Source organism: Polypterus senegalus, chromosome 1, assembly GCF_016835505.1.
Source record: "Polypterus senegalus isolate Bchr_013 chromosome 1, ASM1683550v1, whole genome shotgun sequence".
NCBI classification, from domain to species: domain Eukaryota; kingdom Metazoa; phylum Chordata; class Cladistia; order Polypteriformes; family Polypteridae; genus Polypterus; species Polypterus senegalus.
Genome location: NC_053154.1, coordinates 147,538,286 through 147,558,151, shown reverse-complemented (window position 1 = coordinate 147,558,151; position 19,866 = coordinate 147,538,286). Strand labels below are relative to the sequence as shown.

The following is a 19,866-nucleotide window of genomic DNA, read 5'->3' as shown; positions in this document are numbered from 1 at the left end:
TCAGAAGCCAAGATGGGTAGAGGATCACCAATTCCCACAATGTTGCGCAGAAAGATAGTGGAGCAATATCAGAAAGGTGTTACCCAGCAAAAAATTGCAGAGACTTTGCATCTATCATCATCAACTGTGCATAACATCATCCGAAGATTCAGATAATCTGGAACAATCTCTGTGCGTAAGGGTCAAGGCCGTAAAACCATACTGGATGCCCGTGATCTCCGGGCCCTTAAACGACACTGCACCACAAACAGGAATGCTACTGTAAAGGAAATCACAGAATGGGCTCAGGAATACTTCCAGAAACCGTTGTCAGTGAACACAATCCACCGTGCCATCCGCCGTTGCCAGCTGAAACTCTACAGTGCAAAGAAGAAGCCATTTCTAAGCAAGATCCACAAGCTCAGGCGTTGTCACTGGGCCAGGGATCATTTAAAATGGAGTGTGGCAAAATGGAAGACTGTTCTGTGGTCAGACGAGTTACGATTCGAAGTTCTTTTTGGAAATCTGGGACACCATGTCATCCGGACCAAAGAGGACAAGGACAACCCAAGTTGTTATCAACGCTCAGTTCAGAAGCCTGCATCTCTGATGGTATGGGGTTGCCTGAGTGCGTGTGGCATGGGCAGCTTGCATGTCTGGAAAGTCACCATCAATGCAGAAAAATATATTCAGGTTCTAGAACAACATATGCTCCCATCCAGACGTCATCTCTTTCAGGGAAGACCCTGCATTTTTCAACAAGATAATGCCAGACCACATTCTGCGTCAATCACAACATCATGGCTGCGTGGGAGAAGGATCCGGGTACTGAAATGGCCAGTCTGCAGTCCAGATCTTTCACCTATAGAGAACATTTGGTCATAAAGAAGCATCATAAAGAAGAAGGTCGACAAAGAAGGCCCAAGACGATTGAACAGTTAGAGGCCTGTATTAGACAAGAATGGGAGAGCATTCCTATTTCTAAACTTGAGAAACTGGTCTCCTCGGTCCCCAGACGTCTGTTGAGTGTTGTAAGAAGAAGGGGAGATGCCACACAGTGGTGATAATGGCCTTGTCCCAACTTTTTTGGGATTTGTTGACACCATGAAATTCTGAATCAACATATTTTTCCCTTAAAATGATACATTTTCTCAGTTTAAACTTTTGTTCCGTGATTTATGTTCTATTCTGAATAAAATATTAGAAGTTGGCACCTCCACATCATTGCATTCAGTTTTTATTCACAATTTGTATAGTGTCCCAACTTTTTTGGAATCCGGTTTGTATATCATGCCTTCAGAAAGGATTCAGACACCGTCGTTTTTTTCACAATTTGTTATGTTGTAGCCTTATGCTAAAATCATTTAAATTAATTTTTCCCCTCATCAGGCAATACTCAATACCGTAAATTGTAGTAGTGAATATATCTGAAAAATGTTTCAGATTTATTAAAAACTAGCAAAATACCCGTGCTTCAAAATTAAAGAAGCAATGAAAAAGAAAAGGAAACATTTTGAAAATAACGTAACACGATTGTCAATGTAATTGTTTTGTCACTGTTGTGAGTGATGAGTGTTGCTGTCATATATATATATATATATATATATATATATATATATATATATATATATTTACACACACACACATAAACATATATATACATATCTATACATATACACATACATACATACATACACACACACACATATATACATATACATACATTCTCAACTGAAACCCTCCACCTGCGTCCTTGATCCAATACCAACCAGGTTTTTCAAAGAAATATCAGGCGTTCTAATTGACAATATTCTGGACATAGTTAATTCGTCATTAGATACGGGGGTCTTTCCAGACTGTCTTAAGACTGCTGTAGTTAAACCCCTTCTTAAGAAACATAATCTTGACCCCTCTGCCTTTGAAAATTTTAGACCCATTTCTAACCTACCCTTCTTAAGTAAAATTCTAGAGAAGGCAGTCATTATGCAGTTAAATGACCACCTAAATAAACATGCTATTCTTGATACTTTTCAGTCAGGCTTCAGAACAAATCACAGCACAAATCACAGTAGTAAATGACACAGAAACTGCACTCTTAGTTAAAGTAGTAAATGACTTAAATTGGTTTGAATCCTACCTGGCAGGGAGAAAATAAATGCAGACAGAGGCCTCATCCTCTTAGATCTGAGTGCTGCATTTGACACCATTGATCATAATATTCTTAGAAATCTTAAGTAAAATTCTAGAGTTTTAGGCAGTCATTATGCAGTTAAATGACCACCTAAATAAACATGCTATTCTTGATACTTTTCAGTCAGGCTTCAGAACAAATCACAGCACAGAAACTGCACTTATGTTAAAGTAGTAAATGACTTGCACTGGGTAAATGCAGACAGAGGCCATTTATCTGTTCTCATCCTCTTAGATCTGAGTGCTGCATTTGACACCATTGATCATAATATTCTTAGAAATCGCCTTAGTCAATGGGTGGGCTTCTCTGGCAGATCATTAGGACAGCATTTTTCACTTAAGAAACATAAGTAAAGTTAGACCTCTTATATCACTGAAAGATGCTGAGAAATTAGTTCACGCGTTTGTTTTCAGTCGACTAGATTACTGTGTCTTATAATTGGTTTTATAACTTCATTTTAATCGTAATTTAACTTAATCCTGATTCTGTATGTTCAATCTCTACCTGGCAGGGATGATGAAAATTCATCATCATCAAGCCCTTGTGAGTTGTGGTAATCACAGATTTTATTTTTCTCCAGCCGTCTCCTTACTCTTAGACACATGATTGTCCGATATGGTGTTCCACAAGGCTCTATCCTGGGTCCGCTGTTATTCTCAATCTACATGCTTCCGTTAGGTCAGATTATCTCAGGTTACAACGTGAGCTACCACAGCTATGCTGATGACACACAGCTGTACTTATCTATAGCACCTGATGACTCCGACTCTTTCGATACACTAACACAATGTCTTACTGGTATTTCTGAATGGATGAATAGTAATTTTCTCAAACTAAATAAAGAGAAACTGAAATCTTGGTAATTGGCAATAATGGATTCAGCGAGGTTATCAGAAATAAACTTAATGCACTAGGATTGAAAGTTAAGACGGAAGTAAAAAATTTAGGGGTAACCGTTGACTGTAATCTGAATTTTAAATCGCATATTCATCAGACCACTAGGACAGCATTTTTTCACTTAAGAAACATAGCAAAAGTTAGACCTCTTATATCATTGAAAGATGCTGAGAAATTAATTCACGCTTTTGTTTTCAGTAGACTAGATTACTGTAACGCACTCCTCTCAGGACTACCCAAAAAGACATAAATCATTTGCAACGAGTGCAGAATGCAGCTGCTAGAATCCTAACTGGGAAAAGAAAATCCGAACACATTTCTCCAGTTTTGATGTCACTACACTGGTTGCCTGTGTCATTCAGGATTGACTTTAAAATACTGCTTATGGTTTATAAAGCCTTAAATAATCTCGCTCCATCTTATATATCGGAATGCCTGACACGTTATATTCCAAATCGTAACCTTAGATCTTCAAATGAGTGTCTCCTTATAATTCCAAAAGCTAAACTTAAAAGAAGTGGTGAGGCGGCCTTCTGCTGTTATGCACCAAAATCTGGAATAGCCTGCCAATAGGAATTAAGCCAGGCAAATACAGTAGAGCACTTTAAAACACTGCTGAAAACACATTACTTTAACATGGCCTTTTTATAACTTCACTTTAACTTAATACTGATACTCTGTATGTTCAATTCATCACAATAACTATTCATAGTGGCTCTAAAATCCATACTGACCCCTACTCTCCTGTTTCTTTTTCCGGTTTCTTTGTGGTGGCGCCTGCCCACCACCACCTACTCAAAGCATCATGATGCACCAACACTGATGGACTGAAAGCCAGAAGTCTACGTGACCATCATCATCAGGTCCTTCCATGAAAACCCTAAATACAAAGATGACTGTTTCATTTATGTTAGGTAGATTGCCCAGAGGGGACTGGGCGGTCTCTTGGTCTGGAACCCCTACAGATTTTATTTTTTCTCCAGCCTTTGGAGTTTTTTGTTTTTCTGTCCACCCTGGCCATCGGACCTTACTCTTATTCTATGTTAATTAATGTTGACTTATGTTTATCTTTTATTGTGTCTTCTATTTCTCTATTCATTTTGTAAAGCACTTTGAGCTACATTTTTTTTTGTATGAATATGTGCTATATAAATAAATGTTGATTGATTGATTGATATCTACATATATACACACACAGCTATTTCGTATCAGTGCAATACGCTGCTTGTTAAAACGGATAACTCCCGCTCTTACGTGCAAGTCTGCGTGGATATTATGAACTATCGTATTTGTTCAAGTTCTATTTAAATTTTAAATAGAAGGAATTTTTATTTAGTCGACAGAAATATCTTTGGTAGGAATGGTAAAAACAGACAGGAATATTATTCATGAATAAATCAACTCAAACCTTAAACAACTTATAATATTTTGCTCTCCATAAAAATATATCCTGTCTAAATTATACAAGTTAGAAATAAAGTAAGCGTTAAAAGAACAAACATTCAAATTTCTTTACTCTTATGTAATTTTATATAAAAAATAAACTTAGATTTTAAATATCCCAAAAGATTTTGCTCTCCATAAAAATATATCCTGTCAAAATTATACAAATTCAAATATGAACATGCTGCATAACAAAACCTGGAAATATAAATAAAATGTGTTCCTTTCAGCAATAACAAATCAAATCATTCAGTTGTCTTTGCTCATATGTCATTTTAGAGCTGGGCGCCTGGCATCTTTTTTGGCAACAGGTTCGTTTATGTTTGGTGTGAGGTTCTGTGTTGTGGAGATTCTCAGGATGGATTGCAGGTGCTCATCAGTGAGGCGACTCCTGTGTGCTGTTTTGTTAGTCTTTATCACTGAGAAGAGCTTCTCACACAGATATGTGCTACCAAACATGCACAAGGTTCGAGCCGCATGTAGACGGACTTTTTGTTCTTCAAAGTCACCAAAGCGCCGTGCAAACTCAGTGCGCGTCGCTCAGTTTATCAGCAAAGTGCGTATTTGGGAACACCGTAGTGACGACTTGGTTTAACATTACTTGGCAACAGGGAAAGTGGGGCAAGGTGCACTGGTGCATTTGTGTCTCCCATAAAAGCAGCTTCACTTGAAATCACTTTGTGATTGTGCACGGTAAAACGTCCGCTGAAGTGTCAGATTCTTATTTAATTATTCTGCTTTCTGTATCTTCTGCATTGCATTCAGGTTACCCTGATGTTTTGTCTCATAGTGCCGTCTTAGATTAAATTCTGTAATTACAGCCACATTAGCTCCACAAATGAGACACACGGGTTCAGTAAACATATACTCAGCCTCCCATCGGTTTTTAAAGGCTCTATTTTCAGAATCAACTTTTCTCTTCAGCATCGTGTGAGCTAGCTTCGCAATAACTTGCAGCATCATAAGCTAGACTTGATTAACGCGGTAAGTGTTCGACAAGGCAGCTGAAGCGCTGCATTATGGGATCTGTAGTTTATTGTGTTACCAGCGCTTCATATACCCGGGCCATTAATAACAATAATACAGTATATAAAATGATCTCGGGCGGATATAATTACACGCCAGGCGGATGTGGCCCGCCCCTTGAGTTTGACACATATGGACTAAATAGAACTTGAAAAGATATATTTTTCAAATGTGATCGCAATTCAGATAGAGTTGACGCACTACAGCCTGCATGCCTCAATAAGTCATCCTCCCCTCGCTCTTACTTTTTACCGTTCATCTAATGAATACACTGAGTATGGCTTTACCAAAACAATCATTGATGGCGAATAAAGTATCCATTATTCGAGTATGTAGATCGGGATATATATATACCCGCGTATCGCAGCGGAGAAGTAGTGTGTTAAAAAAGCTAGAAAAAGAAAAGGGAACATTTTAAAAATAGCGTAACATGACTGTCAATATACAGTATTTGTTTTGTGAGTGTTACTGAGTGTTGCTGTCATCAAGGATTTGATTATCATTATTTCTTTCAATCAGGCTTGTATTTGTAGGATGTGTTGTGTTCAAGTTACATTCCGTGTTTGTCAATCGTTGTAAAGATGACAGGTTTCATTCATCGATTCGTTTCTTACTGCATCAATAAACAGCTCGTCTTCTTCTTTATCTGAGACCTGACACACTGCATGCACGGGTTTTTACACTGTCTTCCTTTAGCGGGACATTGACTTTTTCCACCGTGTGCTTTGTTTCCGCAGTAGCTGGATTTATGAATATGCTTGTATGTATCAGGCGCTTCATATTTTTGCTGCCTTTTCAATTGTGTAATTCGGTTTTGTTCAGCTCTTTGGAACTGTTGCTTTTATCTGTGCACTCGTCAGTTCACGTGAGCTTCGGTGTACATGCATCGAAGGTTCCCAGCTGTGCTGGTGCCATCTCGTGCGATGTCCATGGCTGTATTTAATGTTACCTTAGTCCTTTCTCTCGCAGTTTCGCTGAGTTTGTGTCAAACACCACCCTGACCATCTCATCTTCCTCTCCATAAGCACAGTCCTTCACCCGTGAATATTTAGTGGGAGTTTGCTATTGGATTGCTTATATGGGCAGGCACTAAATTACAAACGCCAGCGGAAGCCTGTCTATGAACTTAATTTAAAGTGTAGGTTTACATCGTGCTTTGTTTCAGTAGCAGAACTCATGAATATGGTTGTATATGTCACTTTCGCCGCTTCTTATTGTTTGCTGCCTTCTCAATTATATAATGCATGTTTTCTTCAGCGCTTTTTGGAGGTCTTCCTGGTTTTCTATGTACTGCGTGATTACGTGGGAGGCGTGATGATGTCACACGAATCTCCGCCCCCACGGCGTTCAAGATCATCTCCATTACAGTAAATGGAGAAAAACAGCTTCCAGTTATGACCATTACGCGTAGAATTTCGATATAAAAGCTGCCCAACTTTTGTAAGGAAGCTGTAAGGAATGAACCTGCCAAATTTCAGCCTTCTACCTACACGGGAGGTTGGAGAATTAGTGATGAGTCAGTGAGTGAGTGAGTGAGTGAGTGAGTGAGGGCTTTGCCTTTTATTAGTATAGATGAAAAATTGCAATCACACTGACACAAGTATTCAGACAGGTTACTTAGTAATTTGTTGAAACACCATTGACAACGAGTGCGGCCTGAAATCTTCTACGGTATGATGCAACAGGCTTTGCATACCTAGATTTGGGGTTTTCAGCCATTGTTCTCTGCAGATCCTATCAAGCTCTGTCAGTTTTAATAGAGAACATTGGTAAATAGCTATTTTCAGGTCTCCAGAGATGTTTAATTGGGTTCACGTGTGGGCTTGGGCTGGGCCACTCAAAAATATTCACAGAGTTGACACTAGTCCTCTTCAGTGTTGTCTTTACTTTGTGCTTAGGGTTATTATCCTGTTAGAAGGAAAACATTTGACCCAGTACGATCTGGAACAGATTTTCTTTAAGGATATCTCTGTACCTCTCCCCTTTCACCTTTCCTTCAAACCTGACTAGTCTCCCAGTCCCTGCCGCTGAAAAACAACCCCACAGCATGATCCTGCCACAATCATGCTTCACCATTGGAATGTATTGGACAGGAGATAAGTAGTACTTGATTGACTCTAGATGTAACTCTTACAATTAAGGCCAAACAGTTCAATCTAGTTTTCATCAGACCAGAGAATCTTGTTTCACATAGTCTGAGAGTTTTTTTTTTGTAATTGTAAGCAGGCTTTCACGTACCATCTGGCCACTCTGGCATAAATCCCAGATTAGTAGAGCATTGCAATGGTGGTTGTCCTACTAGACGTTTCTCCCATCTCCACACATGCTTTCTGGAACTCAGCAAATGTACAACTAATGGGTTCATAGTCACCTCTCTTACCAAGCCCCTTCTCCCATGATAGTTCAGTTTGGCCAAACAACCACCTCTAGGAAGACCCGTGTTTGTTCCACAATTACTGCACTTAAGAATTACAGAGACCACAGTGCTCTTGGCAACCTTCAATCCTGCAGAAAAGTTTTTGTAGCCTTACCGTTTGCTTCGATACAATTCAGTCTCTAAGCTCTGTAGGTGATTCCTTTGACCTCATTGCTTAGTTTCTGTTGTGACACAAATTGTCACAAGGACCTTATAGGCAATTCAATGCTTCCTCCCATCATACTGTTGAAGTTCATTTTAAAATATCTACACAATATTCAATTTATCAACTGATTAGCTCTCATGTGAGTCTGTATTCTTGTTTTTAATGTTGCTGCTGCTTTATGCATCTGAATTTCCCCATGGGATTAATAAAGTTTATCTAATCTAATCTAGACAAGTTTTTGCCTTTCTTAGTCATGTCTAATCAGGTATATTTACCACAGGTGGTAGGGGTCTGAATACTTGTGTCATTAAGATATTTCAGTTTTTTCAGTCTATTTTTAATAAATTTGCAAAAAATCCTGAAATTCTGTTTACACTTTGTCATTCTGGGGTATCGATTGCTGTTTGATGAGAAGGAAAAAAATAATTTAAACACTTTTAGCATAAGGCTACAACATGACAAAAGATGAAGAAAGTGAAGGGAACTGAATACTTTCTGAAGGTATTATAAGTGCACAATAATCAAGCATGGTTGTTTAATATACTTTACCTAGATGGTCCAATTAAAGATACAGTGGCATAAGGGTCACAGCTCTGCCCATTGATAAGAGGCAATCCTTGACACTCAATTACCCTTTGAACAGAAAAAGACATCAATTCATATTAGTGACAAATTATCATTTTCTCAAACATTATCATCATTATTCCCAGCATTATACCATTATGTCTTATTTTCAGCAAGTATATACAACTATCTATCAGTAATTAACTATGAATAGCCTAAAAAACATGTATTTGTAAATTATATAAACTGGTAAACAGCAAGTTTGTTTAGGTCATTGAATTTATTTTGTGAGCTAGGAATTCAACTTATCACAATGCAAGTTGTTCTGTTCAATTAAGTGTAATATATTCATTATGCTAGCAAAGCATATGAAACTACACTAATATAATATTAAAATATGTTGGCTGTCAGAATAGTTTTGTAAATTAGAGATGAAAATAAAGAAAAGACTCAGTTACTACATAACTTAGAATATACATTGAGAAAATGAAACACTGTATAAAACTGTTTCTGTGGTTAGAATGCAACAACAGGATGTGTCTAATCTTGATTAGCTTGCTGTCACTCTCAAAAGATATTTCAGGGACATTTTGTCTCATGTCAGCTCACTCTACTCTAGAGGTTTTTCTTTTGCAATGAGGTGAAAGCAGAAGCTTTAAACAACTGTAAATCTTTTAATGTTACTTTAAAAACATTTAATTTATAGAAATTGGCAAGAAATGTTGGTCTGAATGTCTTGTTATCAGGATATTCTGATACACATATGGCACAGAACTAAATCATGAATAAAACTTAATCTACTGTCATTAAGCTGACTCTGCCATTTTGCCGTTCCCGATGCATATGACAAAATACTTTGATACACAGATATTTTGAACACAACTTACACAATACACAATAAACTGAACATCTATTTTTATTGGATAATAAATGAGCTGCCATCTTGCATGCATTACTGCTGCTGAATTTAACTTAGTTAAATGACATTCTTATTTCAGTGTATAAATACGTAAATGCAATTAACTGAAGAAAAATCATCTGATTAATTTTCTTACAATGAGCTAGCCATTTGATTGACAGTGCACTATGGAAAGAAAACCTGTGCAGGCCATGGACTGGGCATGTTTCACCATCACTGCAGTTTTAGGTCATGCATTTAGGAGTGCTAGTTAAAATAATAAAACTGTGAAAATGTAAATTTTAATGTTATAAAATACAGAGAATTAAAAAAACTTGCATGTATATGGATTCTTTGAAGGGAGCATTCTATGTCACCACAATAAATCAGAACTCTATGGCAAAAGTTATATATATGGGTGCACTATTGCAAGACTGAAAATAAGAGTTTCTTTATTACCAGTATTTCCTGACCTTTTCCCTTAATGTGTATTGATGTTTGGGGGACTTAGCAATCCATGTCATATTAAATCAACCATTATTTTAAACTAAAGGCTTGCAGGATAGAAGAATAATGTCAACAAAGACAGCTAAAGAATCACCATATGGAAGAATGTTTAAAATTTCCTTCTGCATAAGTCTGCTCTTTAAGATTCTATATTTTTCCTTCCTCTTTTTCCTTGAATTTTTCCTATAGAAACCTGTAGTACCAGACTTCACATAGAGAAAGAGGTGTTCGATGAAATCTGTTACAGTTGATATAAAAATACATTTAAGACACTTAGACAGAGCTTTTTGCCAGAAATCTGGAAGCAATAAACTTGATACAATAAAAATGGGTAAAAAGCTTTTTCAAGAACAAAAATGTACACTTGACTAAAATATACAAAAAAAGAAAAATGCCTAACAAACCAGAACCAGCTATTTATGATAACACCACAATGTGAACTATTAAGAAAAATAAATCAACCACATAATGATGCAGTTGTAACACTTTTCTTTAAAGGTTTAGACAAGTTTAAAGTAATCTTTCCTGCAATCAGAAGAGCTACTATTTGGTACACTCAGAATGACGCCAAACCAAAGCCGCAGCGGTTTGAAAGCCGGGGAGGTACACTTTCCTGTTGTGCACATAAGATTCATGTATGTCATCATTTCCTCTTGCATTACCATACTAGCTTGATGTGAATGAAAGTAAGTTCTAAAGTCAAGAATTGATTGATAAAAACATCACAAAAAAACCTCACACAAAATGATCGCTTTCATTCACCTGTTAAAACCAAAGCAAAAATATATAGTTGAATGTTAAAACTTACTTTAGACTAATGCTCAGTTTATACATTTCTTTCTTAAAATTAGAAAATAATAATAATAAAAAACAATGCACCAGAACCTATTTTAATGAGGGCAAAAAATATAATAAAAAAATAATATATAATAATTATATAATATATAATAAATATAAGGTCACACAGTTGACAGTTCATGTCAGAGCACAAACCAAGCATGAAGTCAAAAGAATTGTCTGTAGACCTCCGAGACAGGATTGTCACAAAGCACAAATCTGGGGAAGGTTACAGAAACATTTCTGCTGCTTTGAAGGTCCCAGTGAGCACAGTGGCCTCCATCATCCGTAAGTGGAAGAAGTTCGAAACCACCAGGACTCTTCCTAGAGCTGGCCGGCCATCTAAACTGAGCGATCAGGGAAGAAGGGCCTTAATCAGGGAGGTGACCAAGAACCCGATGGTCACTCTGTCAGAGCTTCAGAGATCCTCTGTGGAGAGAGGAGAACCTTTCAGAAGGACAACCATCTCTGCAGCAATCCACCAATCAGGCCTGTATGGTAGAGTGGCCAGACAGAAGCCACTCCTTAGTAAAAGGTTACATGGAAGCCCATCTGGAGTTTGCCAAAAGGCACCTGAAGGACTCTCAGACCATGAGAAACAAAATTCTCTGGACTGATGAGACAAAGATTGAACTCTTTGGTGTGAATGCTAGGCATCATGTTTGGAGGAAACCAGGCACCGCTCATCACCAGGCCAATATTATCCCTACAGTGAAGCATGGTGGTGGCAGCATCATGCTGTGGGGATGTTTTTCAGTGGCAGGAACTGGGAGACTGGTCAGGATAGAGGGTAGGATGACTGCAGCAATGTACAGAGACATCCTGGATAAAAACCTGCTCCAGAGCGCTCTTGACCTCAGACTGGGTCGACGGTTCATCTTTCAGCAGGACAACGACCCTCAGCACACAGCCAAGATATCAAAGGAGTGGCTTCAGGACAACTCTGTGAATGTCCTTGAGTGGCCCAGCCAGAGCCCAGACTTGAATATGATTGAACATCTCTGGAGAGATCTTAAAATGGCTGTGCACCGACGCTTCCCATCCAACCTGATGGAGCTTGAGAGGTGCTGCAAAGAGGAATGGGCGAAACTGGCCAAGGATAGGTGTGCCAAGCTTGTGGCATCATATTCAAAAAGACTTGAGGCTGTAATTGCTGCCAAATGTGCATCGACAAAGTATTGAGCAAAGGCTTTGAATACTAATGTACATGTGATTTCTCAGTTTTTTTATTTTTAATAAATTTGCAAAAACCTCAAGTAAACATTTTTTACATTGTCATTATGGGGTGTTGTGTGTAGACTTCAGAGGAAAAAAATGAATTTAATCCATTTTGGAATAAGGCTGTAGCATAACAAAATGTGGAAAAAGTGATGTGCTGTGAATACTTTCCGGATGCACTGTAAATAAAAAATTCTCTCTATAAATTACTTGTTTCCAAAGTTTTTAACTAAACCAGGTGTTCCAGCACCAAAGAAATATTTATTTTAAACTTGCATTTTACATTTTACTATTCTATTATCTGCTCAAATGAACACAATAAAACAAAACATATGATTATATCAAAAACTATAATTATTCACGGTGGGCTTTAAGATGAAATATAACATTGAATAGTACAGGACAGACAAAACAAATTTTAACAGAGATGAAAAAGTGAAGTCTGTTATGGGAAAAAAATAGTATTAAAAGGGTAATTCGCTAATCAGAATGTGTTGTAGCAAAAACAGATTTTGTGGAGTACTGCCAACAACTCACACCATCCCTCAACTTACTGACTGCTTTCCAGTAAACACTGATCATTTTTGTATACTGTCTGTAACATACTAGTGCATGTATAAGCATATTTAGGAAGCAAACTTCCTGTAAGTTGGTATGATGAAGTGTGACTGATTTCACTTGTTACGCAATTATGTGGCAGGACTTCAGAAGTTTTTATACCTTCCATCAGGGCAAATGCATGCAGTAAAGCATAAAATGCATTTTAGATGGTTAAATACTCAAATCCACCCAGCACTATGAAGCCTCAAGCTGGGAAATACTACTCAGAAGAAAACATGGAATTGCATTACATGAAGTAGATGATGGCATATTTACACACACACACACACACACACACATACGCTCGCACACACACACAAACACAGCGTGTATGTATATATACTTACACTTGAGGTGTAAGCAGTATTAGTTGTGAGAAAGCTACAAGTTTAGTAATGTAGCTTTTGTAATAAAACACTTGTCCACTTTACTTGTTGTAAAACATCTTATAGTACATAATTAAATTGTACCACTATTCTTATTTAGGACTAGCTATTGTATTGCTCCAATTTTAGCATCTGAATCTTCAAAGAAGTTTGAAAAATGGATGGATTAGGTCTTCAAAATTTTTATAAATAAAGACTACACAAAATTTAATTTACATGGAGAAATCAAAAAAGGGAAAGGAACTCTGATTTTCATAATTGAATGAATATGTATATTACTATAATACTCTATTTATGTTGTGTTTTTACTGACTAGCCTTTTAATGTCCTCCAAGATATGCTTTACTTTGTATTCAAACTAGTAAATCACTCTTAATATGCAGCTTTTACCCTTTAACTTATCTAATAGCATGGTATTTATTTGTTTCAAAGGTATGGCTATAGTTGTACTTCAGACCACATGCTTTTGTAAACAGCTCCCAGTTTTCATTCTCTCATTCTTTTATTAAGTTCAGTTTAGAATAATCAATTTATTATATATGTTTGAAGTGAGGGAAGTAACCAGATTTGCCATATGAAACACAATGTGAACATAAGAAGAAATGCACACTAAAGTCACAAATACAAGATTTAATATGGAGTCAAACAGTAGACTCACAATTTTGTACATATTAATTTCCTTGCAAATATTAAGAAGAAAATTTGTCATTTTATGTACACATAAAAGAACAAGGATACAGATGGCAATTTAATTGACTGTTAATACTTATCTGGTTACTTAAAAACAAAAGATGTTTGCCAACAACAAAGCAGGAAAAGATTCACAAGCAATTTAATGAAACTGATAAAAAAAAAAGTAGGACAAAAACAGAAAATGTCTACACGGAAAAAGCTATCAAACATAAAATAAACAAGGGTGAAAATTTTTTACTCTGTTTTGAGGCTAAACCTGGTCTCTGATTAGAAAAATGACCTGAAAATAACTTCAGGCAAAATAACTCAATTAGATTATAACACAAAAACAAACTTAAATATAACTATATGCCTATAGAGGTACTATATACAGTAACTAAGTCTATACTATACTGCATACAGTGTAACATAAATATCATAAAACTAAATCAAAAAAATAAAACAACAGGTAGTTGTTACTCCAGAAGTAAACATATAACTGTTGCATTATAAGCTTGCTTATGCTTATTAAAGTGAAATTTCAGTTTTTCTGCCAAGACAATATCATCTCTTATGTTCTCCCTGAACATACAGCGAATGTACCACCCAAATCCTAATCAGCATTCTTTATGGAGCTATGTATAGTTTTCATTTAGTGAAGTCTGCAAGCTATAATGATGTTTGCTATTGTGTTATTATTGTGTTGTATTATTTTAAATATGAAAAACAGAAAAAATACCTATTCATATAGTGTTTGTTATAGATATCCCTACATATTTCAACCATCTGTCTGTCTCTATGTCTTTCCACTTTTCACAAGAGAATTGCTTAACAGATTTAGATCAGGTTTTTTTCTATAATTTGCTTGAACATTCCAGTTGATTTTGCAGCTTTTATCATTGCACTATGTATCACAGTTCGCATGCGGTACCAATTTTTTTGCGCAAATCCAAAAGACACACTGCGGGCTGATGGGAGGGGCGGGACCCTCCTTATTCACGCGTCAGCTTCACAGCGTTCCTTACCTCTGCTTAGCTACCGAATGAGAGAACCACTTAACAGATTTAGATATATTTTTCCCTATAATTTGCTTGAACATTCCAGTTGATTTTACAAGAATCATAGTTCACTTACTGGAGTGCTAAATTTGCGCTAATCCAAGACAGAGGGTGTCGGCCAAGGGGAGGGGGAAACATGATGTCAGGAGTAGGGAGCTGCACAGGATCTTCCTCACTGTTCTGTTTCAATACTATGTGGGCGGAGACATGGGGGACAGCTAGTATACTATATTTACATACTCACTGCTGCTGGCAGAATAATCAACAAAAGATTGGAAAATAATTTTTATCTGTTTTTCTTAATGGTTTGAATGGTATTGCCCAACTAATCTTACAAGGTCAAAATAGAATGGACTAATACTGGAAACCACTCCTTTTGGGTTGGACTTGAGGCTTCCTTACACACTACCTTGGGTTATATATATATTGTGGTGGATTGCCTGCATTTTACTCTGGCTCTCACCCCCAGGCCGCCAGAAGGAGCTCTCCCGACAGCATGATCATGCCCCGAGTTCCAGCAGGGCATCATGGACTATGTAGTGTTTGTACACAGCCCTGCTGGATACCTTGGGGGCCACCAGGCGTCGCTGTAGGGGGGCTCGTAGGCTCTTATGTGCCCTGTGACCCGGGAGTGCGTCACGGTCACATGACAGGAAGAAACGACGTGCTCCCAGGTTGAAGAAAAGGACTATTTACCCTGACCCGGTAGGAATAAGGACTTGTGGACTGTTGGATTGGGAACACTTCCGGGTCAGGGGATATAAAAGGACTGTGGGAGCTCCCAGACGGGGAGCTGTGTTGGGAGGCAGGGTGGCTAAGCGTCTGGGAGATTGGAGGATTTGTGAGTGGAGGGTGCTTTGTGCACTTATTATTATAAAAAATATTCATCTTTTGGAATTTTACCTGGTGTCTGACGTGTGGTCTGAGGGTACAAGGGTGCGAGCAAACCCTAAATCTGTCACTATATATATATATATATATATATATATATATATATATATATATATATATATATATATATATATATAGTCTTCATCTTCATGCTGCAGTAGCTTAAGGAAGTTCCACTGAACGGTTTTATATAAAATTGGTGTCTGCATATTTAAAAAAAAAAAATGTATCATTATTTTTTCTACTTCTCTGTAGATGTTTCTTGATTCTGGCACATAAAGTAAAAAACAAATGTAATAAAAGGTTAGAACTATCAAGGATGCACCTAAGAAGGTAAACTTTTAAAGATAACTTAAAAATCCACCATTTTATACATCCAGTCTTTATTGCCTGCATGGTAAAGCCAGGTGTTCTTCATGTGGATTCATAGTAAAACCAGATTTGATTTTCTGACATTACTTTGACATACTTTTGTTATCTCTTGGAAAAGTAAGACCTATAAAATACCTGTTTAAGCCTCCCTACATTGGCTGTTGTTTAGGAAAGATAAATATTGATTAATTACCTTATTACGAGCTGCTGACACACTGAACCAGTCTCTGTGATTAGTTCATGAAGCTTCATCTCAAGATGAACTTTGCCCTAGAAAGATGTCATCATTTTTAAAATAAAGAAGCTTTAAATTGTTTTAAAAACAATGAAATAATTCATGAAGTTCACATCTTTAAAAAATATTCTAATTAATCCAAACAGAAGCATGCTAATACAAAAAGGTCAAGTACTTATTAATACTGTTCATTTCAACAAAAGTACCACAATAACAAGTACTTTATAGTTGACAGAAGAATTTCATGGAAATAATTAGCCAAGTCAATTTAATTAAGTCCAACCAAGTTTCATTAAGTCTAATTAATTAAGTACCAGCACCAATTTGATCAAGTGTTGCACATTTTCTCTTAAATGGAATTCTTTGTAATGTGACAAACTGCATGTTATTCTATTCAGAACTGCATCTCTAAAAAGCTAATTTTGCAATACGACCAGACCACTATGCAAAAAGCCACCATGGGAACAAGGTTCTGAATCCAGCATGAACTGGTCATAGAAATGAAATATGTTCAACTTTTATTATAAAGAATTGCATTTACATCTAAATACATTACATTAATAAAAAAGTAATAGTTACACATACATGTGCATGTTCAATATTTCTGTGAAAATGTTTTATTAGCTTTATAGTTAATGACTATCTTTGTACAGTACGCCCGCTGATTAAAATTGTATTTATTTATTTATTTATTTATACTTGAAATATGCAACTCCCTTGCAACAAAAACTCTGTAGACAGCATCTGAAAAATATGTAAGTGTATTAGGGCCACAGTGGAGGAAAAAAAAAACAAAAAACAGGGACTCTGTGAAGAAAAAAGAAAAAAAAAAAGGATTGTTTCGTGATTACAGTCAAAATTTCCACTTTAATCTTGTACTTTATTTCATCATTAACGTAGAACATTGTAAATTTCATCTTAAATTCAATGTTTAATTTACTCAAACCCCATTGTAACTAAAATCCTTTTTAAGAAGCACATAGAGACTGATTCATGACTGAGTCAGGGAACACTTACAATACAAAGCATTTAACATGCTACTTTAGTAATGAAGGATTTTAAGAAAGTAGAGTAAATTAAACATTGATTTTAAGAGGAAGTTCATAATGTCATACTTTAATGAAAAAACAAAATACGAGATTAAAATTGAAATGTTGATTTTAATCTCGAAATAAACTAAAGTCAACATTTCAACTTTCAGCATGAAAAAGACCTTTTTTTTTCTACTTCTTTGTGGCCCTAATATGCTCTTGTAGAAAAATTGCCCTTGAATTAAAATAAATATATAGTCATACAAGTGTATCAATAAGAGTAAAGTAACATCATATCTTACTGAAAAACATTTTATAATGTATGCTCTTTATAGTATATCCAGTGAAGGAAAAAATAATTAAGCTAGACTGTATAAGGAAATAATTTGGAACTTGGATGTGTTTTATAATGTTTATCAGTTTAGTTTTTGCCTGAGAAAAGAAAGACAGGGCAAAAAAAAAAAAAAAATCACATGCAGGAATAAGCAACACCACACCTGTCAAAATGACAACAAGTAACACAAATATGTGCAGAAGGTTTTTTACCCAACACATTTCTGCATGGTTTAGTTCTTCATGGTGGAAAATTTAAAAGGAGAAAAAAATGAACAAATAAAATGACAGCTAAACAGTTTAATATTTCTTATTACTGACTCTGTCAAACCTGCACTAACAATAAATAAACAAATTCCTATACAGGGTTACATGACAATACAAACAATAAAAGAAGATAAACAAACCAATTACCTTCAGAAAAAGCAGTTATTTTGTATTGAAATGAATAAGTAAACTACTAAATGCATAGTACCATTCTCCTAGCTAGCAACTTTTATATGATTTTGCTATTTATGTATCATTTGAAGTTATGCAGAGGCTTCCATTCTCCTCACTCTTCTACAATTATTAGTATATTCCTTGCTATATGCAAAAAAAAAAAAATCACCAATTTCTTCCCACATCAAATTACCATTCCCTACACTTTTTTTTCACAACTCGGCTTCTTCCCACATGCCGTCTGCTATCTTTGAATACTTTCCAATATTTGTTTCTTTGCTTAAATAGTATATTTTAAAATTAAAATAAGGCTTGAGCTACTTTTTTGTGTGTTTCTTAACATGCTTTATATTTATATATATATATATATATATATAATTTATATAATTTTATAATTTACCAGAGATCATTGAATAATTATATTATTGCTTTCACTTTTCTAACTTAACAGGCATATCATTTTTACTATTCATTTTATTTATTGTTTTTAATCTTTCAGGAGACTTTAAATAAAAAGCATATCACATCAGAAATAATATGGCATTTATCAGAATGCATGTGGGATCCCGTTTAACTTAAAACAATAAAATTCATTGACTTTACTCTCCTTAAACTTGAAATCTAAACTTAGGTCTACTTTTACATTATAATGGAAAATATATTTTAAATGGTATTTCTGAGAGCGAAAAACAAGTTATTAAAAAACAAAACAAAAAAATACCAATGCTACTTTGCATCATCTAACTTAATTAATGATAGTCTCTAAATATAATTAAAAGATTTGAAGGATTTATTTAAATCACTTTATATGTAATAAATTGTAAGGTGATACTGATGGTAATTAATTTTTATTCATTATATAAAAATATCTTGCAATTTTTTACTTGTGTAACTCATCATAACAGCCCTGCTTTAAAAATTAAAGGTATATATAATCTGTAAATGTTATGCTTATTGCTTCATATTTCTTTATTAAATATAGCTAGATGCCATTTTATAGCACTATAGACACACTATAGATAATGTATTGTTTGGTGAAATTAATTCCCACATACCATTTAGACTTGGAAATCATGCTGACATCTCAGGTTGCTAGGTAAGACGTTATTCTATTTTTTACTGCCTTTTTAGTTAACATAGCATTTATTTATGGACAACTGCATAATATGCACAATTTCTAAATTTAAACCAAAACAAGTTTACACACCACAAAGATACTGCGGTAACATAAAAAACGTTCTTCTGAAAATATAATAAAAAAAGCTAAATTTGTTTATTTTTCTGATCCAAAACCACATACATGGTCTGCAGAAATAAATCAAATATGTGTTTAGATTGGTTGCTGTAAATACCTGCACTTCTGAGTTTGGGTCAATGGACTGTAAAGTGAACCAATGCTCTTTTCCACTATACTTGTTCAGATCCTCTTTTCGTATGGCTACTTTACCTGAAATATCAGAGTGCATTTCACTATTAATATTAATACAAATATCATACATAAATTAGGTAGAAAACATAACAAAAACAAACCGTGCTTATTTATTAGTCAACATTACATAAAAATAAAGACACCTATATCTGCTCTAATTTGTTATTTAAACAATAGGTAAAATATACATTACTTTGGGAAGATAAAAATTAGTTTCAAAAACAATCAACTTGATTACACAGTACAGTAAAATGTACTGAAAATAAAGCATAAAAA

General features: G+C 35.5%; 1 protein-coding gene across 1 annotated transcript in view; it reads right to left on the bottom strand.

Annotated features, from left to right (window-relative positions):
* rasa2 (RAS p21 protein activator 2) overlaps positions 1-19,866 on the bottom strand; it is a 142,721-nt gene that overhangs the window by 60,825 nt on the left and 62,030 nt on the right. Inside the window, exons 4-6 of the mRNA XM_039760217.1 lie at positions 19,514-19,608; positions 16,315-16,391; positions 8,668-8,751 (exon numbers count right to left, since the gene is read on the bottom strand). Of these exons, the coding sequence (XP_039616151.1) occupies positions 8,668-8,751; positions 16,315-16,391; positions 19,514-19,608 (256 nt within the window). The remainder of the gene's footprint in view (positions 1-8,667; positions 8,752-16,314; positions 16,392-19,513; positions 19,609-19,866) is intronic.